The sequence below is a fragment of the Aethalodelphis obliquidens genome, unplaced genomic scaffold, assembly GCF_003676395.1.
Source record: "Aethalodelphis obliquidens isolate GAN/ISIS:26980383/991018 unplaced genomic scaffold, ASM367639v1 scaffold31, whole genome shotgun sequence".
In the NCBI taxonomy this organism is placed as follows: domain Eukaryota; kingdom Metazoa; phylum Chordata; class Mammalia; order Artiodactyla; family Delphinidae; genus Aethalodelphis; species Aethalodelphis obliquidens.
This window is the reverse complement of record NW_020837975.1, coordinates 7,810,168-7,837,793: the sequence shown is the minus strand read 5'-3', so window position 1 is coordinate 7,837,793 and position 27,626 is coordinate 7,810,168. Positions and strand designations below refer to the sequence as shown.

At 56.1% G+C, this 27,626-nt stretch overlaps 2 protein-coding genes across 4 annotated transcripts in view; both read left to right on the top strand.

Annotated features, from left to right (window-relative positions):
• Window positions 1-1,587: 1,587 nt before the first annotated feature.
• Window positions 1,588-15,139, top strand: TULP1 (TUB like protein 1). The gene is made up of 14 exons (XM_027126827.1): window positions 1,588-1,634; window positions 1,750-1,801; window positions 2,174-2,252; window positions 2,563-2,721; window positions 3,603-3,761; window positions 4,697-4,798; window positions 4,876-4,995; window positions 5,725-5,840; window positions 8,946-9,116; window positions 9,292-9,404; window positions 10,410-10,521; window positions 10,601-10,699; window positions 12,872-13,043; window positions 14,974-15,139. Exons 1-14 carry the CDS (start codon window positions 1,588-1,590, stop codon window positions 15,105-15,107), a joined length of 1,635 nt encoding a protein of 544 aa, XP_026982628.1. The 3' UTR covers window positions 15,108-15,139.
• An 818-nt stretch (window positions 15,140-15,957) lies between these two features.
• The window catches only part of TEAD3 (TEA domain transcription factor 3), a 22,722-nt gene continuing 11,053 nt past the window's right edge, over window positions 15,958-27,626 (top strand). Inside the window, exons 1-2 of one of the 3 annotated variants that reach the window (XM_027126761.1) lie at window positions 15,958-16,076; window positions 25,766-26,017. In XM_027126761.1, the coding sequence (XP_026982562.1) occupies window positions 26,011-26,017 (7 nt within the window). In that variant the 5' untranslated portion in view covers window positions 15,958-16,076; window positions 25,766-26,010. Of the gene's footprint in view, window positions 16,077-16,445; window positions 16,551-25,602; window positions 26,018-27,626 lie in introns of those variants that run through there. The other 2 variants (XM_027126760.1, XM_027126759.1) reach the window with 2 other exon arrangements.

Here is a 27,626-nt window from a genome sequence, read left to right as displayed (position 1 = left end):
TCATTCAAATTCCATCTCTAATCGTTTCGACTGTATGAAATATAAAAGGGTTAAGAACAAAAGCTCTGACAGGAGACAGAGCTGGTTTTCATCTGGCTGATACTGAGCAGGTCACTTCACCTCCCTGGGCCTCAGTTTCTCCACCTATAAAATGGAGATAATAATCTCTACCTCGCCTATCTCATTGGACTCTTGTCCAGTGAAAATCACATGAAATAAGGAATTCCCTGGTAGTCCAGTGGTTAGGATTCGGCGCTTTCACTGCCGAGGCCCAGGTTCAATCCCTGCTCCGGGAACTAAGATCCTGCAAGCCGCACAGCCAAAAAAAAAGAAAAACTGTGCTCATTAATTCACACATGAAAAAAAGGAACCCCAATCATGTGTCAAGTTGTGCTGTAAATGCTGAGGAGACAGAGATGAAGCTGAAGTGCTCTGAAAAGGAGCACATAATTACCAATTTTTGAGCACTCACTGTTTGCAACTTTCCATCTGTCATCTCACTTAATCTGCACAATATCCCTACTAGGTCAGTGCTTTATCAAACCCACTTGATAAATGAGGAAATGGAGGCCCAGAGAGGTTAAATCTGTCACCCAAGGATATTCACCTCTTAAGCGGCAGAGCTTAGAGCTTGGGCTCAGGACTGACCCATGCCTGACACAGCTGCCTCCCTCCTAGTCCTAGACCTTTGAATACATCTGCCTGTTTCCAACCTCTAGGTCTCTATCTTGCTGTTCCCTTTCCAGATATAGCCCATCCCACTTTTTTTTTTTCCTTTTTTCTTTTCTTTTTTTTTTCTTTTTGGCTGCAGAACTCCCTTCACCTTTTTGAGTTTCAAGTTTTAGATCAGGTTTCAGGAAGCCTCTAGGACCCCCAATAGGGCCCCTCTTCTGGGCTTCCTCTGCACTTAGCCAAACCTCTCCCATGATATTAATCACATCAACACTACATCCCTTGTCTCTAAACTCTTAAAAAAGCATGTTCCTGGGAGTTCCCTGGTGGTCCAGTGGTTAAGCCTCCACGCTCTCACTGCTGAGGGCCCGGGCTTGATCCCTGGTTGGGGAACTGAGATCCCACGAGCTGCAAGGTGAGCCAAAAAAAAAAAAGTTCCTTATCAGTAAGAAGATATTTAGGTGGGCACCCAGAATATAGGCATGTTTCTTTATAAAGTATATACACATGCATCTATCAATCCATATACATTAAATATTAGTAAATCCTAGTTTTTATTTTTTTAATGAAAAAGAAAGATAAATACAGGATCTGATGTCATATTTTCTTCCCATGCCCCATTTACCACCAACAAATTATCAAATCAGCATCTCTAGGCCAAAGTTCAGGGCGCGGGAGGACCTGGTACAGTGATGCCATCCTTTGGCCCGCTGAGGATCTGAGTTTTCAGCCTCTTCCCTCAGTGGGCCAGGCAGGGGGATGGGTTCCAGGCAGGAGCACCTCCCACAGTGCTGCCACCCTCTTGAGCCAGCAGGAGGTGGGGGTGAAGCTGAGCCCGGATTAGCTGGGGCCCTCAGGGAAGCTTCTAGGGCTGCAGGGTGGCCAGAGCAGGGACTGTGGATAGGTGCAGGCACCATGCCGCTGCAGGACGACACCCTCCGAGAGGTGTGGGCCTCAGACAGGTCTGGAAAGCCCTCACCTCATCCTACCTGAACCCTGGTGGGGGGGCCAGATGGAGGGTTTGGGGAGGGGCAGGAAAAGGGGAGGGAGACAGACTGATCCCTCTGCTACCCTCAGCGGGCATGAGGAGGAAGGCCAGAGCCCGGAGGTCCCGCAGCGCACCAAGCAGGTATGTCACCCCTGCTTGGAGAAGAGACAGAAAGAGCCCCCCACGCAGCGTAGGGGGTCTGAGAGTGGGGAGGGTCCCCTTCAGCAGCCTCTGGGGCTTGTTGCTTCCCTGGAGGTTTTTGTTTTGTTTTGTTTTTGCACGAAGGGGGTGTTTGGGGGTATGGGGTGTCCAGGAGAGGAACTTGGGCTTTGGGGCATTGGAGGTGGCCGTGGTACACGGAAGGGGGTCATTCTTCCTCACCCCAAGAAGGGGTGCAGTTCCCCTCCCAATAATCTGCAGTTATTTCTGGCGGCTCAAGGGATTAGAGAGTGATAGGCAGCCCTCAGAGCCCCCCTTTCCTTCCCCTCCCTCCTCTTGACCCCCACTCTGCAGCGACAGAAGTTGAGGAAGAAGAAGACAGAAGCCCCAGAGTCCCCCTGCCCCACGGGATCCAAGCCCCGGAGACCTGGAGGCATGCGGAAGGCTGGGCCCCGGGGCGCCCCCCCGGGTGAGGGTCACGGGAGGGAACGACCGCAGGCGAGGGTGTCCTTGAGTCTGGGAACCCTCCCTGGGAGCAGGGGCGTGGGAGGGGGGAGTAACTGGAGGGGGAAGCGGCGGAGCGGACTTGGGGTTGAGCTGGGGGTTAGGAGTGTAGGGATGATGAAAGCTGAGAGAGGGATGTCCAAGGTGGAAACAGAGCCCCAGGGAGACCCCAGGGTGAGGAGCCCGAGGGGGAGTGGGCGCCGTTGGAGGTCCCGCCTGACCTGCGCATCTCGGCTCAGCGGGACGGAGGAGGAGCCCGCGGGAGGAGCCCTCGCGGGAGCCCGCCGAGGCCCGGGAGCTGCAGACTGTCTACGCCAAGTTCCTCAGGGACCCCGAGGCCAAGAAGCGCGACCCCCGGGAGACCTTCCTGGTAGCCCGCGCCCCAGACGCGGAGGACGGTGAGAGAGCACCAGAAGGAAGGGGGCGTCTGGAGAGGAGGAGGGAAGGGGCTGGACAGGAACAGCAGATGGAGAGAGGCAGACAACGCGGAAAAACCGCGTCCACGTCCCTGGCTTCGTCTTTGAGCCAGGAAAACCTTTATTCTCGTGTTCTTGTCCCATCGTCGGGAGGGGGAAACCGAGGCACATTGAGGTTAAGAGTTTTGCCTTAAACTGCAGCTTCCCTGGTGATCCGCTGGGTAAGACTCCACCCTCCCAATGTAGGGGGCCCAGGTTCCATCCCTGGTCGGGGAAATAGATCCCACATGCATGCCGCAACTAAAGACCCCCGCATGCCACAAGGAAGATCCTGCGAGCTGCAACTAAGACCCGGCACAGCCAACAAAAATTAAAAATAAATAAATATTTAAACAAACAAACAAAAAGACCCCTGCAGCTAGGGGCTGGAGGTAGCTCAGACGGGTCTGGCTAGAAGTTAGAAATAGCAACAGACCAGGACAGGGAGAAGCAGTGCAGGTGTCTTTTAGAAGGGGCAGAGAAGGGGAAACTGAAAGACCCCAGGAGAGTGTGTGAGGAGCTGAGGGTACCAGAGAGAGAGGAAGGACGAGCAGAGAACGGCGTTTTCCCAGAACAGGATTGCCAAGCCCCCAGCATCCCCCCAACTCCAGCTCTTTCTCCTGACTTGTAGACCTTGGAAGACTCTGGAGTCACCCCCTTCTTTGAGGAAGGTGCCGAAACTCCTTTCTTCCTCCTGTTTCTGTTCCAGAAGGGGAGCCTCCTACCCCCAGCTCCTTCACCGCCTCCCAGCAATCTGGAAGGACTGGGCTCCCCACATAATGGGGCCCACCCCAGCCCCTGTTATGAGCAGTTTTTACCTGCAGGGGAGGAGGAGGAGGAAGAGGACGAGGAGGAGGAGGAAGAAGAGGACAAGGAGGAGAAGGAAAAGAAAGAGAAAATCCGTCTGCCTCCCAAGAAGCCCCCCAAAGAGAAGGCTTCTGCAGACATCAAGGAAAGGAAGGCCAAAGCCCAGGGTCCAAAGGGTGGGTGTTGAGGGTCCAGAGGGGGTAAAGACACACAAAACTAGCCCTACCCCTGAGGGGCCTGGTGTCTCATGGATACGCAGGAGTTGAGACATCAAAAAGCTCCCCAGATGGGCTTCCCTGGTGGGGCAGTCGTTGAGAGTCCGCCTGCCGATGCAGGGGACACAGATTTGTGCCCCGGTCCGGGAAGATCCCACATGCCGCGGAGCGGCTGGACCCGTGAGCCATGGTCGCTGAGCCTGTGCGTCTGGAGCCTGTGCTCCGCAACGGGAGAGGCCACAACAGTGAGAGGCCCGTGTACCGCAAAAAAAAAAAAAGCTCCCCAGTGCCTGGACCCAAGAGTTTTTCCCTTTGGTGGTTTCTTCCCTCCGATGGTCCTTAAATCAATATGTGTTCCCTCCACCATCCCCCCAGCCCCCTGCCCAGGGTGCTCTGTGAGCCAGGAAGGGCAGAGGATTTTAGTTTTCTTTGTGATTTTTTTTTAACTCAAGATGAATTATTTTTACAATTTTTACAAAAGTATCAAAGTAATTATAGTAAAAAATCAATCAGTGAATAAATGCTGTGATATCTCCCTGGCTGGGGCACCTTGCCCCATGGGTACTGGGGTCTGGTCTACATGTGGACATGTAGCTAGGACCTTGGGCCTCTTGGAGGGGCGGGGAGGACTGTCTGTAGCGCTGACCACAGGAGGTTTTCTGGAGGAGACGGGGTGGGAGCTGGGATTCAGAGGCTCGGTTAGGAGGCCTGGCATTCATCCATTCATTCATTCATTAACTACTTATTAAACTCCTGGTGTTCATCCAGTCCTTTTTGGACTCAGGGTTAAAAACAAGACAAGCAGAAGGTGCTCTGGGCCTCCCTGGGGACTGAAGGAACAATGAGTGGATCGGAAGGTGGCTCTTCTTTGTCTAACTCCCACCCTCCATTTCCAGAGGACCTGGGAAGCCCTGTCCCCCCACTGAAACCTCTGCGGATTAAGAAGAAGGAGGCATCAGCAGGCGAAGGGACCAAGATGAGAAAGATGAAGAAGAAAGGTGAGCCTGGTCTGTGGAGGAACAAGGGACTCTGGGTGAGGCGGGGGGGTGTGACCTCTTCACATCCACACACACAGGGTCCGGGGAGGCCGACAAGGACAGCTCAGTGAGCCCGACCAGAGTGAGGAAGAAGACACCAGCAGCCATGTTTCTGGTTGGGGGCGATGACCCTGGGGAAAAAGCTCTGAAGAAGAAAGGTAGGTGGCAGTGGCCTCTGGTGTCAGGACATCCAGAGGCAGTCGTGGGTGTGGAAGGAGGGATGCAGAATAGGGTGAGGAGTGGGGTTCTAAAGTCAAAGACTTGGTATATGTATGGATTATTCGCTTTGCTGTATAGCAGAAACTGACACAGCAGTGTAAAGCAACTGTACTCCAATAAAAAATAATAATAAAGTCAGAAGACTGGGGGCATCTTGACCCCCACTTTAATAGCTGTGTGGCCTCAGGCAGTGTCTTAGCTTTTCTGAGGCTATTACTTTCTTTTCTTTTCTTTTTTTAATTTAGTTATTTTATTTATTTATTATTTTTGGCTGCATTGGGTCTTCGTTGCTGCGCGCGGGCTTCTCGTTGCAGTAGCTTCTCTTGTTGCGGAGCATGGGCTCTAGGCACGCAGGCTTCAGTAGCTGTGGCTCGTGGGCTCTAGAGCGCAGGCTCAGTAGTTGTGGTGCATGGGCTTGGCTGCTCTGCGGCATGTGGGATCTTCCCGGACCGGGGCTCAAACCCGTGTCCCCTGCATTGGCAGGCGGATTCTTAACCACTGCGCCACCAGGGAAGCCCTATTACTTTCTGATAATAGTGAAAGGGGGTTGTTCTCTTGTGGTTGTGGGAGGGGTCCAAGTGAGGCGTGGGTGTTGGACGTACCTTGCAAAACAAGATGGGTTTTGCCAGGGTAAGGGGTTAACAGACTTGCTCCCCTACAATGCTCAGGCACTCCCAAAGACTCAGAAGAGGAGAAGGAGGAGGAGGAGGAAGAGGTGGCAGCTGTGGTGACCAAGAACAGCAATCAGAAGGGAAAAGCAAAAGGAAAAGGCAAAAAGGTTGGAGCCCAGACGGGAGAGGGTGAGGTCCCTCCAGGGAGCAGTGGCAGGGGCCTGGGCTTGGGGGACCTGAGTGTGGGACCTCGTGGGCTGGGACCATGGAGTCACTTGGGGTTAGAATCTTAGCTGCCTTTCTGGTGACAGGGTATGAGGACAAAGGGAACCAGGTTTGTGAGAACAGAAGAGGCAGTTGTGGGGTCACCAGGCTGGGACTGGCCACCCGGGGGCCTTATGTCACCCGCTCTGAGCCCTCCCCCCTGCAGCCTAACTATCAGACACAGCCGGAGATGCTCTCATGGCCCCCACATGAGAGCCACACATTTTCTGTACCAGGGAGGTGGAGCCCAGGCAGACAGACATATGCATGCACATACCTGGGCACACTGACTGACTGACAGCCAGCTGTAGTTGAGCTATTACTTATTTTTTTTGTGGTACACGGGCCTCTCACTGTTGTGGCCTCTCCCATTGCGGAGCACAGGCTCCGGACGCGCAGGCTCACGGGCCTAGCCGCTCCGCGGCATGTGGGATCTTCCCGGACCGGGGCATGAACCCGTGTCCCCTGCATCGGCAGGCGGACTCTCAACCACTGCACCACCAGGGAAGCCCTATGACGTTTTTTAAATTGGGGTATGGTTGCTTTACAATGTTGTGTTAGTTTCTGCTATACAGCAAAGTGCATCAGCTATATGCATAATATATCCCTTCTTTTTTGGATTTCCTTCCCATTTAGGTCACCACAGAGCATTATGTAGAGTTCCCTGTGCTATACAGCAGGTTTTCATTAGTTATCTATTTTATACATATTAGTGTATATACGTCAATCCCAATCTCCCAATTCTTCCCACCTCCCCACCCATCCACCCCATACTTGAGTTTTTAAAATAGTTCCACTCTGCTGCTCTGAGATACTGCTCAGAGTGCTTTCTGCTCTCCCACCCAGGCCCTCCCAACCTTCCAGCAACCAAAGGGTTAACACTGGCCATCAGAGGCCTCCAGGACCTCTTCCAGTCCTACCAGTGTCCACTCTGACGGTGCAGTCTCCATGGGCAGAACACGTTGTTAAATATTTCCAATACAGCCCCCACTCACAAACAGGACTCAGGTACCAACATGCACAGGCAGGAGTAAGCGGGAGAGAGAGGTCGAACTGGAAAGAGAAAGTGATGAAAGTCTTCGAGAAACAGGTTTCCATGAGTGGAGAGATCATCCTGAGGGCAGGGCCTGGGGGTATCTTAGTTTGTGGGTTTATTCCTTTGTACAGGGGTGGTCAGGTCTTGGGGGACTGATTCACATTAGCCAAGATCACCAGAAACTGATATATAACTGAAAGGCCAGCTTATTGTCTTCCAGAAAGAATATAACTGCAGTACAGCCTTTAATATAGTAGGCCAAAATTCACCTCTGTAGAAATGTTTGAATGAGTCTGGCTTTCCCAACATCACGTTCCAAACATAGTCTTGGATTTCCCAAGTTTCTTCTAGAGCAGCCTAGAGCGAAGAAGAGATGCCACTTACCTGGAGGCTAAGGGCCTGCTCCCTAACACCAGCCTCACTTCACACACAGTGCAAACCTGCCCTCAGCAAAAATGGGCAACCTCAGCACATCAGTGTTCTTAGTGACTCCCAGACAGCATTTATACCTGAAATGCACACACCCAGGTGGCAGTCCCTTGTCTCCCCAGCTGGGAAACTTGGGGTTAGAGTCTTGGTTCCCCCTCTTGTGAGGGACAGAACATGATAGCAAAAGGCACTAGGTTTGTAAGAACAGAAGGGGCAATGGTAGGGTGGTCACTAGGCCACCCTAGGGCCTAATGCAACCACATAGTTATTAAAAGTTTTTCAAAGAGCAAAATGAACTTATTTATTCATTCATTGTATTGACTATGTATTGCTATATAACAACCACCCCAAAACTTAAAATGACAATTTATTTTCTTAATTTCTGTGAGTCAGAAATCTAGGAGTGGCTTAGCAGGGGTAGTTTGGACTCAGGGTCTCCTGTGAGGTTGCAGTCGAGATGTCAACTGGGGCTGTGGTCATTCTTAAAGTTTGACTGGAAATGGAGGATCCACTTCTAAAATGGTTCACTGTCATGACTGTTGGCTGGAGGTCTCTCCAGAGGCTGCTTGACTCTCCTTAAGACATGGCAGCCAACTTGCCCCAGAGCCCAAGAGTGGCCCAAGAGATACAGCAAGGCAGAAGCTGTAATATCTTTTATGACCTAGCCTTAGAAGTGACAGTCCATCACTTCTGCCATATCCTATTGGTCACAAAGACCAACGCTGATACAGTGTGGGAAGGGTCTACACACGGGCATAAATACCAGGAGGCGGGGAGCATCGGGGGCCATGTTGGAGGTTGGCTGCTACATTCATTGAGTATTTACCGCCTGCTATAATTATAGTGGTAGCTGACACTTCTATAACGCCATGTGTTTAGAACACAGCAATCCACACCTTCAGCCTCACCTCAGTTCACCCCCTGAGAGCATCCATATGATGGAAGGTCTTTCTAAAGGTTCTGGGTTTAACAGCATTCAAAGCCCAGCTTCACCTCTTACTATGTGAACTTGGACAAGTTATTTAAGCTCTCTGAGCCTCAGCTTCTTCACCTGTATAATGGAACAACTACCTCAGTAGCTACTGATAAGAGGAATGAGTTAATATTTGGAAAGTGCTTAGAATAATTCCTGGCACATTGGTAGACTTTCTATGAGTGTCTGTTAAATATATAAACTAAGGTCTGTCCACCCCAACCCTACATACTTCTCAGATGAAAAAACTGAGTCACAGTGTTGTTAAAACTTAACAACCATGACAGACAGTGGTGGAACCAGGATTTGAACCCAGGCTGTCTGGCTCCAAAGCCTGGGCTCATAACCACAAGCTAAACAAAATAGTAATAAAGCACAAAGCTCCCCAGAGCCTCCTAACACGGCCTGGAGAGCTGCTGGGGGAGGGGCCGGCTGCACTCTAACAGCCTTTGTTCTCTCCCCAAACAGAAAACGGTGAGTTGTCCTGCCTGCCCTGCCTGCATCCCGGCACTGGGGACCTGCTGAGGGCCGGGAAGCTGGTGCTCTGGGGCTGATGCACCCTCTGCCCACACCCAGAAGGAGGAGAGGGCCCCATCCCCACCCGTGGAAGTGGACGAACCCCAGGAGTTCGTGCTTCGGCCTGCCCCCCAGGGCCAGACGGTCCGCTGCCGGCTGACCCGGGACAAGAAGGGCATGGACCGGGGCCTGTATCCCTCCTACTTCCTGCACCTGGACACAGAGAAGAAGGTGGGTCGGAGAGAGGTGGCAGCCAGTGGGACGGAGAGTGGAGGGGCCAGGACCCAGACTGAGGGAGAGTCTAGAGCCAAAGTGCAGTGGGGCGAGGGCTGCGGGGCAAATGGGCCTTCTCTTTCCCCGGGTGCACCTCCTTCCTCCAGCGCATCTCTGTGACCCCTCTCCCCAGGTGTTCCTCCTGGCTGGCAGGAAACGGAAACGGAGCAAGACAGCCAATTACCTCATCTCCAGTGACCCCACCAATCTGTCCCGAGGAGGGGAGAATTTCATCGGGAAGCTGAGGTGGGGCTGGGAAGCTCAGTGGCCAGTCACCTCTGTCCCCTTGTGCCTGGCAGAGTGCCCACCACATCGGACACTCTGGAATTGTCCCCTGGCCCGGGGCTTCTCACACTTTGACAGGCATAGATCACTTGGGGGTCTTGTTAAAATGGTTCAGTGGGGGGAGTTCCCTGGTGGCTTAGTAGTTAGGATTCTGGGCTTTCACTGCCGTGGCCCAGGTTCAATCCCTGGTCTGTGGAACTGAGATCCTGGCCCCCCCCACCCCCCAAAAAAAGGTTCAGTGGGTCTGTGCAAGGAGTGAGGTTCTGCATTTCTAAGAAGCACCCAGGTGATGCCCACACTGCTGGTCCTGAGACCTCACTTGGAGTAGGACATAAGGTCCATGGGACAGGGATTATGCCTGTCTTGTTCATGGTTGAATTCCTAGCACGTGGCACATAGTAGCTATTCAATAAATATTTACCAACTGAACGGACGAATAAAGATTCAGCACCTACACTGTGCTATGTCTCTCCATATAGCTCATTCAATCCTCACCACAAATCTGAGAGGTGAAGGGAAAGTGAACCCCCGAGTCAGGCCTTATTTCTTTAATTTATTTATTTAACAAACACTTATGTAAGGCCTACCTATGTGTTAGGTGTATTTCTAAGTAACTTCCAAATATTAATCCATTCAATCCTCTTATCAACCAAATGGGGTAAATACTGTTATCATGCCCATTTTACAGATGGGGAAGTTGAGACTAAGAGTTTAAGTAACTTGCCTGGGGTCATACAACTAGCAAGAGACGGAGCTGAGATTTGAAAGCTTCCCAGTCTCCTTCTAGATCCAGCTTTTAAAAAGACTTCATGGCGGAAGCCAGGGTCAGGGGACCTGAATTGCTCCGGTCCTAATACACACCCACGCTTGAGGTAGGAAGCTCTCAAAGCTTGGCTGTGAGGAAGGGTCTGGGAGGAGGGGTGTGGACCCTCCTCAGCCCCGCCCCCAGCTCCACCCTGCTTGCAGGTCCAACCTCCTGGGGAACCGCTTTACCGTCTTTGACAATGGGCAGAACCCGCACCGCGGAGGCAGCACGGATGTGGGGAGCCTTCGGCAGGAGCTGGCGGCTGTGATCTATGTGAGAGTCCCACCTGTCCCCCGCGGCAGGCAGGCCCCTCCTCTCGCCGGGGCCGGCCTAACGCGCATCTCCCTCCCAGGAAACCAACGTGCTGGGCTTCCGAGGTCCCCGGCGCATGACGGTCATCATTCCCGGCATGAATTCGGACAAGGAGAGGGTCCCCATTCGGCCCCGCAATGTGAGCCCCTTACCTCCCTGAAGGCCTTCCCAGAGGGTCCTGCTCCGTACTGACCTGCTTGTAACCCACTCCTGGGAAGCTGGGGGGCTGGGGGGGGGGTGCTCGGCCTGCCCAGTACCCAAACCCCTGAGCACACCCATCACCTGGTCACAAATCACCCTGTCACCCCATCACCCTGTCACAAATTCATTCTGGCAACTTGTGGAATTAATTCAATTCAGGGGTTTTTCACTGAATTCACCGAAACAAGCACAATAGGGGTTGTTTTGTTTTGCTTTGTTTTTTTCAGTTTACATCAAATCACTCATTCATATATTCATTCAACACACATACATTGAGTGCCAAGTATTAGTGTAGGCAACTGGAGACATCAGTGGACAAAACAAAGATCTGCACTCATGAAGCTGGCATTCTAGTGGAGGCAGGCAGACAGTAGACAATAATTGTGATAAATAAGTAAATTGTGTAGTATGTTAGAAGGTGATAAGTACTGTAGGGAAAAAAGAAAAAGTCGAACAAGGGAAAGGAGATGAGGGGTGTGTGTGTGTGTGTAGGTTTCAATTTAAATACAGTGGTCAGAGTGAGCCTCACTGAGAAGATGAAATTTGAAGGAGATGAGGAGCAAGCCTGCAAATATCTGGGAAAAGAACATTCAGGCAGGGGGAAGAGACAGTGCAAAGGCCCTGAGGCAGGAGTGCCTGGTGGGTTGGAGAAGCAGGTCAGAGAGGTGACAGTGAGGGGCAGATAAGTCTGTATAACTGGTTTTTACTCAGAGAAACAGGAAGCTATATCAGGGTTTTGAGGAAAGGAGTGATATGATTGACATATTTTAAAAAGCAAAGGCTGTTTGTTTTGTGTGTGTGTGTGTGAGGGGTAGGGTAAGATGGAGAGATGGCCTGGAGAGAGGTGGCCTCCTTCAGTGTGTCAGTCCCACGCTCTGCTCCTTAGCACTGCAAGTTGGGTGAGCCCAGGATTTCAGAGACCGATGACTGGCATGGACACTCACAGTGATGTCACTTTACTCATTTGCAATGAAAAAGAATACTCCCATCAGCTGATCACACATCCCTCCCTGCCGGAAAGACACTGTAATCAGAGGCCTGGCCAACCCATGGGGCACGAGCCCTGGGAGGCTCCGGTCTTTAAGAGCTTGTGGGTTCCACAGTTGCTCCTTCCGTCCTGGAATAAACATATAAATCCTCCAGAGGCAGTGCCTCCCACGTGTATTTGGGCTTGGTAAGAACTACCCAGTGCTGCTTTGTGTATCTCTTCATCATCTTACAGTTCATTCATTCCACAATCATTTATTAAAGCCAGGCACTGAAGATCCAAAATCAACACGAGTTACCATCAAAACAATATCTGATATTTATTGAGCATTTACTCTGTGCCAGGAACTGATCTAAATAACACTTCATGCACTATTAATCATTTAATCTTCACAAAACCCTGTTGTGAGGGAAACTGAGGCACAGAGCCATTACTCAAATACTGTGCATGCTGTTAGGGTATCTAATTCTGTCCATAACAGTGCAGTGGGAGAAATGGTTAAGAGCAAGGTGTTATGGAAGCTCAGAGCTGACATCTAAATCAGACATGGGGTCAGGAAGGCTTCTTGGAGGATACGATCTTGAGCGGACTCATTCTAAGTCGTGAACATGAACAGGTGACAAAGAAACTAAGGAAAGAAATCTCTCAAGAGCACCATCACACAGATACTGCTCCTTCCTTCCAGAAACTCTTCCAGGACATTTTATTTTAACTACTCTTTACCTATACATCTCTCCAAGCTCAACTGTGAGCTTCTTGTAAGTCAGAATAGCTGGTTCATCCTTGTAATCGGTGCCAGCATATATGGCCGTTCCTAAGACTCCCTTGGGCACCAATGGCATCGAGCACCTCCTGTGTGCCACATGCTACTTTCCACTTTCCAACCCTCCACTTTGTCATTCCACAGCAAAGCCCATTCTCACAGATACACACCCTGCCCGTACGGACGCCACAGAGATCGCACATGCGCTCAAGGATACCCTGCATGGACGTTGACACCCAGGCTGCACACACACAAGGGCATGCACACGTCCCCAGCCGCCCCTCCACCACCAGTCCTGAGATAGCTCAGCCACCCCTAACTGTCCTCTCCCTAATACTGCCCCACCCGTGGCACCCCAGGCCAGCGACGGGCTGCTGGTGCGCTGGCAGAACAAGACACTGGAGAGCCTCATCGAGCTACACAACAAGCCCCCCGTCTGGAATGATGACAGTGGCTCCTACACCCTCAACTTCCAAGGCCGAGTCACCCAGGCTTCGGTCAAGAACTTCCAGATTGTCCACGCCGATGACCGTGAGTATCTGGGGACCCAAGCCAGGCTGTTCCCCACCACCTCCAAGACCTCAATCCTTACTCAAGTCTTTCCCCCAACCCCCATCTCTCTCTCCCTCTCCCTCTCTCTATATAACACACACACACACACACACACACACACACACACAGAGGAGTGGAGCTGTCCTTTATCTCTGAAGCCAGAACATTCAGGAAGGTCACTCTCTCCTGTGGGGGCATTGACATTGTGCTCCCAGGAGCCTCATATATTCCAAGCAGGTGTCTTGGGGCTCACTGTTCCAGGCCGTCTTTCTAGCACTGACTAGAGCCTGGGGTAGATATTGGGGTATTCTGGGTAAGACTGTGTTGAAGGGACAGTTACGCTGCTGGAGCTTAAAAAACACTGATAGGGAGTTCCCTGGCGGTCCAGTGGTTGGGACTCAGCACTTCCACTGCCGGGGCCCTGGGTTCAATCCCTAGTCAGGGAATTAAGACCCCGCAAGCTGATAGTGCAAGCCACGTGACGCGTCCAAATAATAATAATAAATACAAATTTAAAAATAAAAAAGACTGATAGACCAACCCCCACGTGGCCAAGAAGGATGCTGAGGCTCAGAGAGGGCAGCACATTATCCAAAGTCTCTCAGCAACTCCAGGCAGTTACCCTGGCCCTCAAAATTTATTTCATAAACACTTAAACAGTGTTTATGTTTACTTAACACATGAGACTTTCTATGGACCAGGCACTGTTCTCAGGACTTCACAGATACTGAATCATTAAATCTTTTCAGGAATTCCCTGGTGGTCCAGTGGTTAGGATTCTGTGCTTTCACTGCCAAGGGCATGGGTTCAATCCCCGGTCGGGGAACTAAGATCTCCGCAAGCTGCACCGCCGAAAAAAAAAATTAAATCTTTTCAGCAGCCCTGTGAGGAAGGTATTATTATTGTCCCTGTTTGGCAGAGGAGAAAACCAAGGCACAGCAAAGTTAAGTAACTCACACATACAGCTTGTGAGAGGCAGAGGTGGGATTAGAACCCAGGTAGTCTGGCTCCAGTGCCCAACCCCATGAGGATGGTTGCCTTTTAGGAGTAGGAAATACAAATCAAGCATTTCTATCGTTCTCTCTCCAGTGAGGTCAAAGGCCTGCCCTCGAAGAGTTAGGGAAACAAAATGTACCTTGAACACAATTAAGTAAAAATGTGCCCTGTTACAAGCCTTGGGGAGAGGTCCCCACTAGGGTGAAGGGGTTTGGATATGGAACGTTATCTCCCAAGGACTTTCCAGGTTCCCAGAATTGGCTAACATTGAGTGAGTTCCCTACCCCCACTCCATCCTAGGGATGTGCCCCCTGTGTCACCTGTCCTGAGGCCTTGAAAAACCGCTCTCCAGATCACATTTCTGGTGGAGCCTGGTCGGCCGAGGTTGGGGGTATTTTTAGCAACATCCTGTCCCTATGGATGCTGGGGGAGGTGTTGGGATTGAGGCTGGAAACCTGGGCCAGATATGGGATGGGGGCTGAGGGGGCCACTGGATAAGGAGGGGAACCATGAGGCTGGTGGTCTAAGACAGGACCTGGGGTCTGGGGGTGGGAAGAAGGAATGGGGCAAAGACCAGAGAGGCGTTGGAAAGGAAGGATTCTAGGCTTAAGGAAGTTTGACCGGTTTCTCTAAGTGCGGGCTGGTCATATGCATAGCCCTGGGCAGCAGAAGGTAAGGCAGGGTCGCCGCCCTCAGGGGCTTACCGTGGCTGGTAAAGCTGTAGGCAAGTGGGGCTTGCTGGGCGAGATAAGAGGGTGGATGGACGGTGGGGTGAATAACTGAGACGTGGCTAAGGACTGGGGCCCCAGTGCAAGAGTGGGGGGACTTCCCTCAATGTTGAGGGCACTGTCTGCCAGGAGAGAGAACCCAAGAGGTCTCGGGCCGCCCCCCCCCGCCCCGTCTGTGTCCATAGCCGACTACATCGTGCTGCAGTTCGGCCGCGTGGCCGAGGACGCCTTCACCCTAGACTACCGGTACCCGCTGTGCGCCCTGCAGGCCTTCGCCATTGCCCTCTCCAGTTTCGACGGGAAGCTGGCCTGCGAGTGACCCTAGTAGTCCTCAGCGCCCGCCAGGGCTGGGGAAAGGATTCAGTTTGGAGGCTTGAACGGTCCCTTCACCAGAGTCCCCACTGAAGACTCCTCCCTTGTCGGGGGCTGACCCCGCTGTCTCCGGGTGACCTCCATCCACTGCCCAGCCTGGCACAGGCGAGGCAGGGGAGGAGCTCACACGGCGGGTCGGACGGAGATGAAGAACATCTGGAGTTGGAGCCGCACATCTGGTCGCGGAGCTAGCCTGCGCCGCTTCACCACCACCCCCGCCCGGCGCCCCAGTCACTTCCTGTCCAGGAGCAGTAGTCAGTGTTGTTTTAACCCCCTCTGGGACCGTACTAGGGCTCCAAGGAGGGGGGCGGGCTCCGAGGAGGGGGTAGGTGATGGGGAACGAAAACCGGGTACCCACATCCCCAATAAAGCTGCGTCCTAGGCCAAGAGGAGCAGTGGTTCTTCAGCGCGTGCGGAGAAAAAGGCGGCGGGAGGGGTCCGGAGCGCGGGAGAGGTCCGGAGGGCGGGCTGGAGGCCTCCCTTCCCCACCCCCCACCCCGCTCAGGCCCCGGGCGCTCCCGCGTCCCCTCCCACGCGCCCATCGTGGGTCCTACCGAAACTCGGCTGGCTCGCGATGTCGAGACGCCCCCCGCGGGGGCCCCGGGGAGCCGGGCCGAGAGGGAGGGCCCCGGAGGTCCGGGAAGAGGGGGAAAGGGAGAAATTCGAGAAACAAGCCTCTCGGGGAGAACCAGACAAACCGGGTTCGGGCAGGGCGGGCGCAGCCTCCAGGGCGGGGCCGGGTCTGGGGCCCGAGGAGTAAGGGGGCGGGCCCTCAGTCGGGAGAAGGCGCTCCGCCTCGGCCGTTCGGGACTCGGGTAGGGGGTAGGGAGACCCGAAGACCGTGCGCCCCGGCTCCGCCGGGCTCCTAGTGACGCGGCACCCGGGCCCCTGCACCGACGGGAGTCCTGCCCCCGAGGTGGGAGCTCCGCCCTCGGCCCCGCCCAGGCCGGAGCCCCAAATTCCGGCGGGGGACTGGGGAGGTAGGGTAGGGCAAGGGAGGTTGAGAGCGCCGCTCCGGCAGGCGAGGAACGGGGCGCCCAGGCGCGGAGAGGCCGAGGGTCGCCTGGGGTCCCGAAGCGTCAGGGTGGGCAGCCCAAGCGCGGTCGGGGGCGGCCCTGCGCGGCCCCGCCCCTCCAGGCTGGTGCCCGCCCCCCTGCGCGCCCCGCCCCCTCCTTCCCCGCAGCCCCCACCCCCAGTCCCGGCTCCTCAACACAAACTTTCCGTCCCGCTCGCTCCCTCCTCCGCGCCCGGCGCCTCCCGCTCCAGCCCGGCTCATTCCGCACATTCCGGTCAGCCCCCTCCCCAAGACCCCCCTTCCCCGGCCCCCCTCTTCGCTCCCTCGGGCCCGGCGGAGCCGCCCGGCCGGAGCGCCCCCGCGAGATCGGACCAGGTAAGCCGGGCGGACGCCGGGAGGAGGCCCTGCTGGGAGAGGTGGTTTGGTTGGTTGGTTCTGGGTTGGGGGGGCACTCGAGGGGGGCTGGTTCCCAGAGCTATTGTCCAGCCTGAGCCGGAGCCCCGGATCTGGGTGCCGGGAAGTTTAGAGGAAAGGGGGGGAAGCCCTCCGGGAAGCCCCGCCCACCCCTCCCACCCCACCCCCATCCCACCCCCCCGCGACCCGGACGAGTTGTTCGGGGGAGGTCGGGGAGCCGGGAGCTTGGCTCCGGAGCCATCGCCTGGCCCAACGTCCGCCTTTGGGGTGTCGAGGTCGGGGTCTGGGGGCCCGCACGGTCTAGGGGGCCTGCCACCGGGGAGCTCCCAGTCCCGGGCCCCGCCGCCCTTTGGACTCCCAGCTGGCGCTCTCTCGGAGTCCGCTGGGCCCCAGCTCCACGCAGGCCTCGGGCCCGGCCTCCCGGCGCCCAGGCCGGCTCCTGCGCGCGGTGCCCGCAGCCGTGCCGGATCGTGGAGGGTGTCCGGCAGCAAAGCTGCGCGCCCCGGGCGTGTGCCCCCTGAGGGGCAGGAGCTTAAGTTCCCTCCAGTCTGCCGCCTGCGTCGGGGTGGAGTTTTCGGAGTTCCAGCCCTGAGCTCTGTGAGCCTGGCTCTAAAGGGGGCTGGATTTGGGGCCTTCTCTTCGCCACGCTTCCTCAGAGCCCTTGTTTAGACTTTAGAGGGTTTGAAGGCCGCTTGTCTCCTCTAACCCTAACCCCCCAACAACACCCCCACCACTGTCTGTCATGCCCTTTACTCCTGCCTGGGGAAGGAAGGCCGGGAGTGCCTGTCTGCGTCTGGTTTCCAGCTTAGCCAGGCCGCACGGCAGTGTCATGGAGACCCCACTGTGTCACCTTTCCAGGAGAGGGGCCCTGATCCAGGGCTGAGAGATTCTTTCTGAACAAGGGGGAATGAGGCGTTGGTGTAGGGCTTCTCAGGGGGCACCTCCTTCTGTGTCTTTACTCGCTCCAGGTAGAGGCAGAACCAGGTCAGGCCTGGACTTGTAGCCCAGGAGAGCAGGGGGTGGGGATGGGGGCTGGACACAGCTCAGAGGGGCTGGTGCGAGCCCACGGCGCCTCTGTATATCCGGCCTCCTGCAGCTGATTCTGTGTCCACATGTTCCACCCCAGTGCAGGGGGCCAGGGCGCCTCCTTGGCCAGAAGGCTGGGGGCAGCCTGGGGTAAGGAGGGAAATCTAAAGTTGCCAAAAGTTAGAGATTTGGGGGAATTAGGTATTCCTCCCTTCCAGATTCTTGTAGCTCCTTTTCCAAGACCTCCCCCCAGCGGTGCCACCACAGAACATGGTTCTGTGGTCTTTCTAGATCCCTAGGAGATAAACAGATGTATTTTCTAGGACTAGGCTATATGGTGACAGTGACTTCAGTGGCCCTGGATGCCCCCTCCTCAGAGAGAGGCTGGGATCCAATGGGAGTCTCAACCTTGTGGGCCTTCCCCCACCACCATCCCCCCAGGGAGGAACAATAATTAATGCTAATTAGCGCATTTAAGCAAGGGAATGGCTGAGTACGATGGTCAGTGATTGGCAGGACCTCCTCAAACAGAGGAGGTCAAGAAATTAAGAGATCTGGCCCCAGCTGGGCCTTTAATCAGTTGTGTTATCCTGGTGGGCCTCAGTTTCCCTGTTTGGAATCCATGACTTCTCAGGTCCCTTTTCTCTGAGCTTCTCTCGGAGTCTCTGTCTCCTAATCAATCAGCCTTCCCTCTCTTCCCATCATGGAACCTGAACCTGGTGGGGCCTGGAGAGGTGAGTGGGTGACCCAGTGGTCTAAGAAGAAGGTGAGGGCTAACCAGGGGGTGACTGAGGGCAACTAAGCCAGGTGAGAGTGGCTGAAAAGGTTACAGGCAGCAGGTGTCAGAGGAGAGGGAGGCCGTTGGAGTCCGGGAACTGACCTGGGAGGTGGCAGTGGGGTCTGGCAAGGCTGGGCAGGGTAAATGGTGTTCAGAGGCCGCCTGGATGGCCGACCCCTCTCCCAGACGCCTCTAGGGGCTCAGGGTGGAAGTTGGAAGGGAGTGAAAGCTCCCAGCCCTGTCCACCTCCTCGCTCAGGAAGGGAGAGGTGCCTAGGGGCCGGCTGACAGGGAGGACAGTGGGGAAGGGAGCTGGTGGTGCCAGGCTCCAGGGAGCCAAGAGGGCTCCCAGTGCTGCAGCTTTGTGTGGAGGTGGCCAGGAGGTCGCAGTCTCTGCTTCCCACGTGGGCACTGCAGGAGCTGTGGGGTCTGAGGGGTGGCCTTGAGGGTCCAGGTCTCCCTCTGGGGCCGCCCTGGGGCCATGGCAGGAGCTTCTCTGCTCAGAGCTGGGGTGGAGGCCAGCAGATCACACTCGGCCCTGTCCCCCGTGGCCTCGCCCTGCCCTCCCCTCCCCGCTGGTGTGCCAGCCTAGGGTGGTCTGCAGGAGAGGCCCTGCCCCTCCAGGGAGGACTCTGGCGGGGAGCGGGCTCTGCGGGTCCGCTCAGGGTCCCACAGGGGCCTGGGGGCAGGAGCCAGAGAATTCTGTCGCTCTACAAATCCCAAAGCCTCGGCCCCTGAGGTTTCCTAGAGTGCTGATTGCTTCCTGTGCTCCCTGCCAGGCCCGACAGGACAGGAAGTGATAGAGGGAAACGAGAGTGCCACTGTGTGTGCCACTGAATGTGTGTGAGAGAGAAGCCGAGTGGGACACTCTGTGTGGGTGATGCTGGGGGGGTGGATGCAGGTGGGGGCAACTGGGTAAAACCAGTTTGTGTGTGTGACTGCATGTGAGAGCAACTGTATGCAATATTGTGACTTGGTAACATTCACGTGTGAGAGAAGCTATGATATTCTCTGTGAGACTGACACTGCAGGTACATGAGGGAAACTATGAATGATGTTCTTAGTGTGTGGCTGACGCTGTGTGTGTGTGTGTGTGTGGCTGTATGGGGGACCTATGTGTGTGAGGGGCCATCACATGGGGTACATTTATGAAAGACACCGTCTGCTTGACTAGCGGTGTGAGCTCACACTCGTGTCTGGATGGGATTCCGATGCCCCAGGTGTGTGAGGGACACTGCGATTGTGTGATGCTGTGTGTGTCAGAAGCAGAATGAGTGACACTCTGTGTGACGTATGTTGCTGTTGCATGCCTATGTATGGCGCAGTGTGAACAGCAAATGAGATGACCTTGGGTTTGTAGAAACTCTGATGGTCTGTGTATGACTATATATGACACCACGTATGAGAAAAGTTGTCACAACATGGTGTACATGTGTGTGTAAGGGGGAAACCGTTGTGACACGGCGGACTATACCCAGTGCAGCAGGCGTGTGCTGAGAAGCTGTGGCAACAGCTGAGTGTGAAATCAGGCGTGTGGGTGAGACTGAGCACAAGAAAGAAACTCCGCACATGGAGGGACGGTGCTGTTTGTGGGGTGTGACTGAGACCGACTCTGTGGGTGGTCACATCTGAGATGATTTGCGACTGTGGGGGAGTGGGGGTGACATCCTTCAGGACTGTGGCATATATCACGTGGGATGCCATGTATGATGAATTTGGGGGACTGTGACCCCAATGCATGTGGTGTCTACATGGAGGACCACAGAAAGAAAACTGTTGAAAACAAAGAAAGAATGGGACTTCCCTGGTGGTCCAGCAGTTAAGATTCCGCACTTCCAGTGCAGGGGGCACGGGTTTGATCCCTGGTCAGGGAACTAAGATCCCACGTGCTGTCAACATGGCCAAAAAAAATACAAGAAAAAAAGAAAGAAAGAAAGAATGTACTTAATGCCGCTGAAGTGTGCACTTAAAAACGATTAAAATGGTACATTTTTTATTACGTATGTTTTATCACAATAAAAGAAGTTAAGAAAAAGAAATAAGGGAGATGCAGGTAACAGTGAATGTGCAGGACAGTGGCTGTGAAGAGGAGTGTGTGCGTTTGATAGAGAGGAGACGCCCAGGGAAAGCCTGTGTGTTTATAGACGACATTGACATTGTGACCTTCCTGAGGGGGCAACTGACTGAGGGACTAGTGGCAGCTCAGTGGGTGATCCAGAGTCCAAGGGGCCCTCTGACATGTTCACTGAGAGCTGTGAAACCCAGTTTCACCCCTTGGCTGCATCCCCGCCCCCTCCAGCTTGGATCCCTGGCCTTCCTGGAGTGGGATGAGATGAAGAGACAGGACAGTCTCAGAGTCGGGGTGAAGGGAAGTGGGCCCCTTCTTCCTGCAGGAGGTTTGAGGGCTCTGAGTCTCTTCCCTCCCTCCCTCCCTCCCTCCCTCCTACACTGCTGGAAGCAGGGGTGACAGTGAGGATGAGCCTTGGAGAGGGAAGCCTGGGGGGCTACCCTGCCCCATCTGCTCCCCGAGGAGCCTGTGCCCTAGGAGAGGGGGTGGGTGGGTGCAGAGACTGGATTCCCAAATTGGAAGCACATTAGTAAGCTGGGGAGGGCTGGGGAGCCCCCCTTCACCTCCCTCCTAGTGGGTTCTGCAAATTGCTTCCTCCTGTAAAAATCTCAACCCTGCTCCAGGGAGGAGGGTACTCCATCTCCAGCCTGGCAGGGTGTGGTCACTTGGCAGGGTCCCCCAGGGGTCCTTGGCCTGCAGGTGGGGGAGGCAGACACCATCCCCATCCCGCCTGCCCTGCTCTCCCATCCCAACCAGAGCACGGCCAGTTCTAGGGTGGGAGCCTCTGGCAGCTGGAGAACAGCTGGCCCGCTGTGGGGGTGGGTGGGGAGGAAGGAGGGAAAAGCAGAGGAGGCGGGGAGGCTCCCTTAGCCCTCATCTACCGCCTGCCCCATCCTCGCCCCCCTGGCTGGCCAGCCCAGCCCAGGTTTGGGGGCAGGGCATTCAGGATGAAACTGCTGGTTTCACTAATCTTCCCACACTTTGAGTGATGTTCTCACTCAAAGTGAGAGCACTCTGAGGGCTGAAGTCCTGCAAGAGTGGACAGCTGCTGCCCGCTAGATGCAGCACAGTCACCGGGCTCAGTCCGACCTCCCCGCGGGGCTGGTGCCGGGGGAGGGGCGCCGGGTGTAGACACCTGCCTGGGCTTGCCTTTTCTGCATCCCCCACCAGGCAGAAGCTCTGGGGGAGCCCAGGTTTCAAGCCCATCCCTCCCCCTACTTGAAAGGCGGTAGAGGGCTGGGTGGTCTGGAGGCTGCGGGGGCCTTGGGGGGTGAGGACCTAGGGCCTCTGCAGCAGCCCCTGCGCTGGCCTCCACCCCTGGAGCTGTCCAGCCAGTTATTCCAGCAGGTCTGGCCCCAGGGTGGGGAGTGGGCAGCAAGGTGCCCCTTATCTCCCTCAGGGCCCTGAGGCCTGCTCACCCAGCCTCCTATCTCCTACCCGGCCACCACCCAGAGGCACCTTCTGACCTCAGAAGGCCCTGGGAGAGGGGAAGCGGGTGTGTGCTGGTCAGATTGAGGGTAAAGTTAGAGCGAGAACACAGGAGGTCCTTGGGCTGTGCAATACCAGGGAGATGGGAGGTCGTCTGAGAGGAGGGCTGGGGGGCAGATGGGCCAGGAGTGGGGATGTCCTGCATGTGGCCCTGTTGTGGCTGAAACCAGCCCCCAGCCCCCAGCAGTGGCTCCCCTGGTCACTCCTTCCCCCGAGGTCTGCCCCAGCCTCTGAGTGTTTCTGTCCTTGGCTCGCGCTCGCTCGCTCGCTCGCTCTCTTTCTTTTTCTCTCTCACCACCATCTGGTTTTTCCCTCCCTCACTGCCTGACTGTGTCTGAGTTTAGTGATTTACCCCCTTCATCTGTGTGTCTCCATCTCCTCCATCTTGGTCTCTGTCTTTCTGTCTCTGTTGGTCATAGTGACTCTCTCCCTCACTCTCTCCTCACTCCCCCCAATGTCTGTGGTTCTCACTCTCTCCAGCACTCTACCTGTTCCGTATGTCTGTCTCTCTCTGGATCTCTGTCTCTCCCTCTGGGTCTCACTCCAAGATCCCCTCTCTAGGTCTCTTTATTTTGTCTCTCACTCTGTGACTGTCCCGTCTCTTTTGTCTGTTTTCTTGTCTGTCTCCTGCTCTTTTCACCCACCCCCAGACTTGCCCACACCGTGTCCCCCTTCCCCTCCTGTCTATCCCAAGCTCCACCCTCTTTGCCTCTCACTTGGGTCTTTCTCCCCCTTCTCCCACCCCTCCTGGTGGTGCAGCCCAGCAACGCAGAGGTTCTAGACACCTGGGACAGTGTCAACGAGCAGCTGGGGGGCTGCCACCCCTGTCAACCCCACTCTGTAAAGGGCAGATAAGACCCAACGCCGGGCTGGGGCTGCCTTCCCCTGGGGCCTGCCCTCTGACCCCAGGCAGCCCCCTCCACCATGCCTGAGTCCCACATTGGCCTCAGTCCAGCCCTACAGCTGGCTGAGGAACCCATAGCCTCCTCCCTGCCCCCAGCCTGAGTCCCAGTGGTTTGGGGTCTAAGGAGAGGAGGGTGGCCCGCTCTCATCTCTGTCCTCATCCCACAGCAGTAACTCTGGGAAGGCCAGAGCAGCCAGTGCAGACTCCTTGCACTGACCTGCTCCTGAGTGATGCGGTAGGACAGAGACCCCAGTTCAGCCCCCAGCGGGGCTCAGCTGCCCGCCTGCCATTGCCCACGGGTATGCCTCGGCCTGGGGGTACAAATATTCTCATTGGGGTGTGTCCGCTCGCGCACCCATGCAGCGTACTGCACACACGTGCTCCAGTGCATTGCTCTGTGGGGTGGGGGTCACCTGCGGACCCCTGTGTGGGTGCCTCTCCCCGCAGGGGTGTTCCTGGAAAGTGAGTCTAGCATGTGCCTGTGAGCCAGCGGAAGGGACGGTGGTCCTGCTTCTCTCCTTGACTTGTCCTTGTGGCCGCCCCCTGGGCTCCCCTCCCCCTCACCAGCTGCCAGCAGTCCCAGCCAGGGGCCGCCGCCCCGCCCCCCCAGTCTGTCCCAGCTCCCAAGCACTGCTGTGTTCGCCATATTTGGCCACAGTGCTCCTGCGGGGGGCGGGGCGGGGCTGACATCACCCCGAGAAGGGGGGGCCACTCCCTGGATGAGGGGAGGCGGGCACAGACTTGGGGGAGGCAAGAAAGTTGCTTTGAAAAGTCTGGGGCTGCCAGGGCCCCCCATGCGCCGGGCCCCTGCTGCTCTGAGGGAGGCCTCAGGAAAAGATTTGGGGGGAAATGGATTGAGGACTCTGTTGGGAGGGGTCTTAGCTCATTGTAGTCCCTCTTCTGCCTCCCCTCTAACGCCGCCTGTGGCACTGTCAGACTTGGGGCACTGGGATGGGGCGGTGGCTTGCCTCCCAGCTAGCTCAGTATAGGCGCCGCTGTGTCCCCCGGCATCCCACCCCTCCCCCTCACTCTTATTACAAGAACTTGCCCTCAAGGGGTTGAGGAGGGGATGGGGATGAGAATACAGCTTGCCGGAGTGAGCAGAGGGGTGTGGCCCCTCTGACCCATCAGGAGCATGGCTTCCTCTCTCCCTGGCTGCCCTCTGGTGTGGTGGTCTTGGAGGCCTCACAGGAAGGGTTACAGCGGTCTGGGGGTCCTTGAAGTTGCTCCAGCCACCTGTGCTGGGGTGGACCCTGTGGTCTGGACCCCACTGGGCATTCTCAGGTGGTTGCCATGACAACCCATGACAACCCATGCTGGGCCTCCTTTCCCTCTGCAGATGGTGGGGCTTCTTACCTTGGTTAAGAGACTGAAGCTAGATTGCCTGTGTTCAGAACCCAGCTCTAGCACTTACCAGCTGTGTGTCCTTGGGCAAATTGCTTAACCCCTCTGTTCTTTGGTTTCCTCATCTGTAAAGTAGAAGCAATAATAGTATCTACCTCATAGGTGATTGGGAGGATTAAATGAGTCAATGTGTATAAAGTCCCAGACTAGGGCCTGCCGTATGCAGGTGCTGTCATTCGTAGTAGAGTTAAATGTAAACTCTATATCCATCTGACATTCAGGCCCCCAGGCCCTCCCCATCCCATGCCACTAGCAACTGCCTTCAAGCCCTCCAAAGCAAAGAGATGGCCCCCACAGGGAAAATCCCCACCCACTTGACAAGACCTGGAATTCTTGTTTGAGGGGAAAGAAGTCTCTTCCCCAGCTTCTGATGGGGTCTCCCACTCTCCACCCTGCGCCCCCCTTTCCCTACAGCCCAGAGCAAAGTCCTGGGGTCTAGCCATCTGGGGCTCTGGGGCTCCCAGGACCCTGATACACCTTGGACATGTGGTTCTGAGGCTGAAGGGAGCCGGGGGGTGAGCCTTAGAGCTGTGTATGTTGGGGGACTGTCTGGGTGTGATCTGCTTTAATAACCCAGCCTGGAGTGTGCAGGGAACTCAGAGTTTACAGAGCCCTGGCCCATCCACGATGTGGGCCAGGGCAGGGGCCAGCGTGTGGGTGGTTTATGGGCTGCTGTGGGGCCGGGAGGTGCAGGAACAGGAAGTAGGATGGAGGAGTGGGTGGGGTTGAGCAAGGCTGTCGGCCAGGCACCTTCTCAGCTGCTCCCTTACCAGCCAGTGTTGCTCCCGTCTCATGATTCCTGGGGCAGTTCCTGCCCTGAGTTTAGGTTCCTTGGCAGGGTTCTCATGAGTAATCTTTTGGGGAAGGCAAAACTGTACCCTTCCTGGGTCTGGGACCCTCCTCAGGCCACAGCGGGTCCTTGGCAGGATTGCACTGATGCTGGGGGGGAGAATGAGGGGTGGGGGTCCCTGGTTGGGGATCCAGATGACAAGGAGGAGGAGCTGGCAGAGCGAGAGCCAAGGAGCCCCTCTGAGAGCCGTAGAAGCACTGGGCCCTGCCCCTCGTGGTCCTCCTCTCTGCCCATCATGGTGCCTTTGGCAGCTGCATGGCCTTGTGAGCCTGTTTGCCTCATCTGAATAATGGGCACCACTCCTTGCCCTCCCTGCCTTAGTTTTGAGGACTGAACAAATATGAAAGTACTTTTTCCCCACAAAAGTACTGTGTAGGTATAAGGCATTGTTACTGTTGCTGTTGATCACCACCAGGCATCATGGTTGGCACTTTGTCTGATCTCATTTCATTTTAACCCTCACAACCTCAAAGGAGACCTTTCCTTCGTTTTACAGGACTGAGGCTCAGAGAGGTGAAGTAACTCATCCAAGGTCACACAGCACTGACTAAACATAACCTCTGGTTGCCTCCACCCAACCCTGGAGCACCTGCCCCAGGGGTGGAGATTGCTGTGGTCTGGGAGGACCCTGCCCTAACCCCTCTGCGTCTGCCCCCCAGGCTCAGGCTGCCCAGTGGGCTCAGGCCCAGAGCCCAGAGCAACCAGCACAATAGCGTCCAACAGCTGGAATGCCAGCAGCAGCCCCGGGGAGGCCCGGGAGGATGGGCCCGAGGGCCTGGACAAGGGGCTGGACAACGATGCGGAGGGCGTGTGGAGCCCGGACATCGAGCAGAGCTTCCAGGAGGCCCTGGCCATCTACCCACCCTGCGGCCGTCGCAAGATCATCCTGTCGGACGAGGGCAAGATGTACGGTGCGTGTGGGGAGGCACAGGGACCCTGGACTGGACTTGGGGAGGCGGTCCAGCCCTCCTCACCCCTCCCTCTGCTCTCTGCCCCCTCACCCAACCGGTTTGGCGAAGTCCCGGAGGCCGCCAGCCCTCTGAGGGCGGGCGGGTCTGGGCGTGCAAGCCTGTGTGTCTGGATCCTCCTCATAAACAGGCCAGGTTTGCCCCCTCCACCTGAGCGCAGCCCACACGCCACACCACCCCCGCCCCCCCCCACTGCCCCTCCTCTCCTCGCCCCGGCCAGCCTGGAGGTTTCGGGGTGACTCAGTGGGCCCGGGAAACTGGGTCAATCCGGTGTGTTCCAGGCTGGGCCCAGGAGAGGGTCCCTCTCCTGGGAGGACGTGGGGGAGCCCGAGGGGTGAGACCTGGGGTGGGATCCCAGCAGAGAACAGTGTTTCCCACTGGCGAGTTCCCTCCAGAGAACAGGAGGCGTGGAGAGGGGGCTGCTTCCCACTGCAGGGAGGCCCACAGTGTGACAGGGCTTGCGTGGGGAAGGGCGCTGGAGAGACAAGGGGACTCCCTCACTCCTCACACCCCCTCCCAAGTCTGCTGCTCTCCTGGCCCCTCTCTTTGCCACCTTGCCCACCTCCTGCCTCCAGAAGGGAGCATCCACCCTGGTCCAGCCCTGAGAGGGCTCTCCCAGGGCTGCATTTTTGGGATAACTCAACCCTTTGGGGCCTGACTCCTTGCCAGCTCCCTCCAACCTGCCCCGACAGCCTATGGCTGGGTGAGGCAGGCCCTCAGCCTGTCCCCTCCCAGTGTCCAGCACCGGCTGGGCTGCCCCGTGTCCCCTGCCCCACAACCGTGCCACGCCCACCCCCAGCCCCAGAGCCCCACTCACGGGGCAGGCAGATGTTCCAGGGCGCCTTCCATAGGGCGGGGGCCGCCTGCCCCCACTGCTCCCTCCCAGACTGCTGGGGCAGCCCCACAGGGTATTTTTAGACAGGGCGGAGGGAGTGGGGTGGAGAGGGGCAGGCAGGAAGGGAGGAGCTGTGGGGCCAGTTCCGTCATGGAAGAGGAATCTGGAGAATGCGGTCCTTCTGGGGAGGCTATGGGGTTGGGGGGCAGGGGGCCTGAATTTGGGGGTAAGAAGCCTATGCGCTGAGGATGCTGACACATGCTTCACTGTGCGTCCCAAGCACCCCCTTTAAAGGGCCAAGCCCCCTGGATGCTGGCCAGCCTCTGGGCCCCCAGAGGGTCCCTGGTGCTGAGCAGAGCCCCCCACCCCAAGTCTGATGGGCTGCACTCTCTCACAGGGAGGGACAGACACTGGTAACCAGTGACATGGGGGTGACAGGTTCAAGGACACAGTGACATGCTCAGTGACACATCTTGACCCAGGCTGTCAGTGTAGGAGACGTGTTGGAGACCATCTGGTCCTTCCTGCCTGTTTCACCAGAGAAGGGCAGGGACTTGTCCAGGGTCTCCTGGTGGCAAGGACAGCTAGGACAGGAACCCAGGCCAGAGTTCTTACAGACACACACAGGTATGCATGCCCAGACATCTCTCTCTCTCTTTCTTGCTCTCTTTCTCTCTCTCTCTCTCTCTCTCTCTCTCTCTCTCTCTCTCTCTCTCT

Bases quoted from the DNA above. Each gene is read 5' to 3' on its own strand.
- TULP1 (XM_027126827.1), top strand. From the start codon at position 1,588: ATGCCGCTGCAGGACGACACCCTCCGAGAGGTGTGGGCCTCAGACAG. The intron at 1,802-2,173 runs GTATGTCACCCC...CCCACTCTGCAG, and splicing joins TCCCGCAGCGCACCAAGCAG to CGACAGAAGTTGAGGAAGAA. The intron at 2,253-2,562 runs GCATGCGGAAGG...ATCTCGGCTCAG, and splicing joins CAAGCCCCGGAGACCTGGAG to CGGGACGGAGGAGGAGCCCG.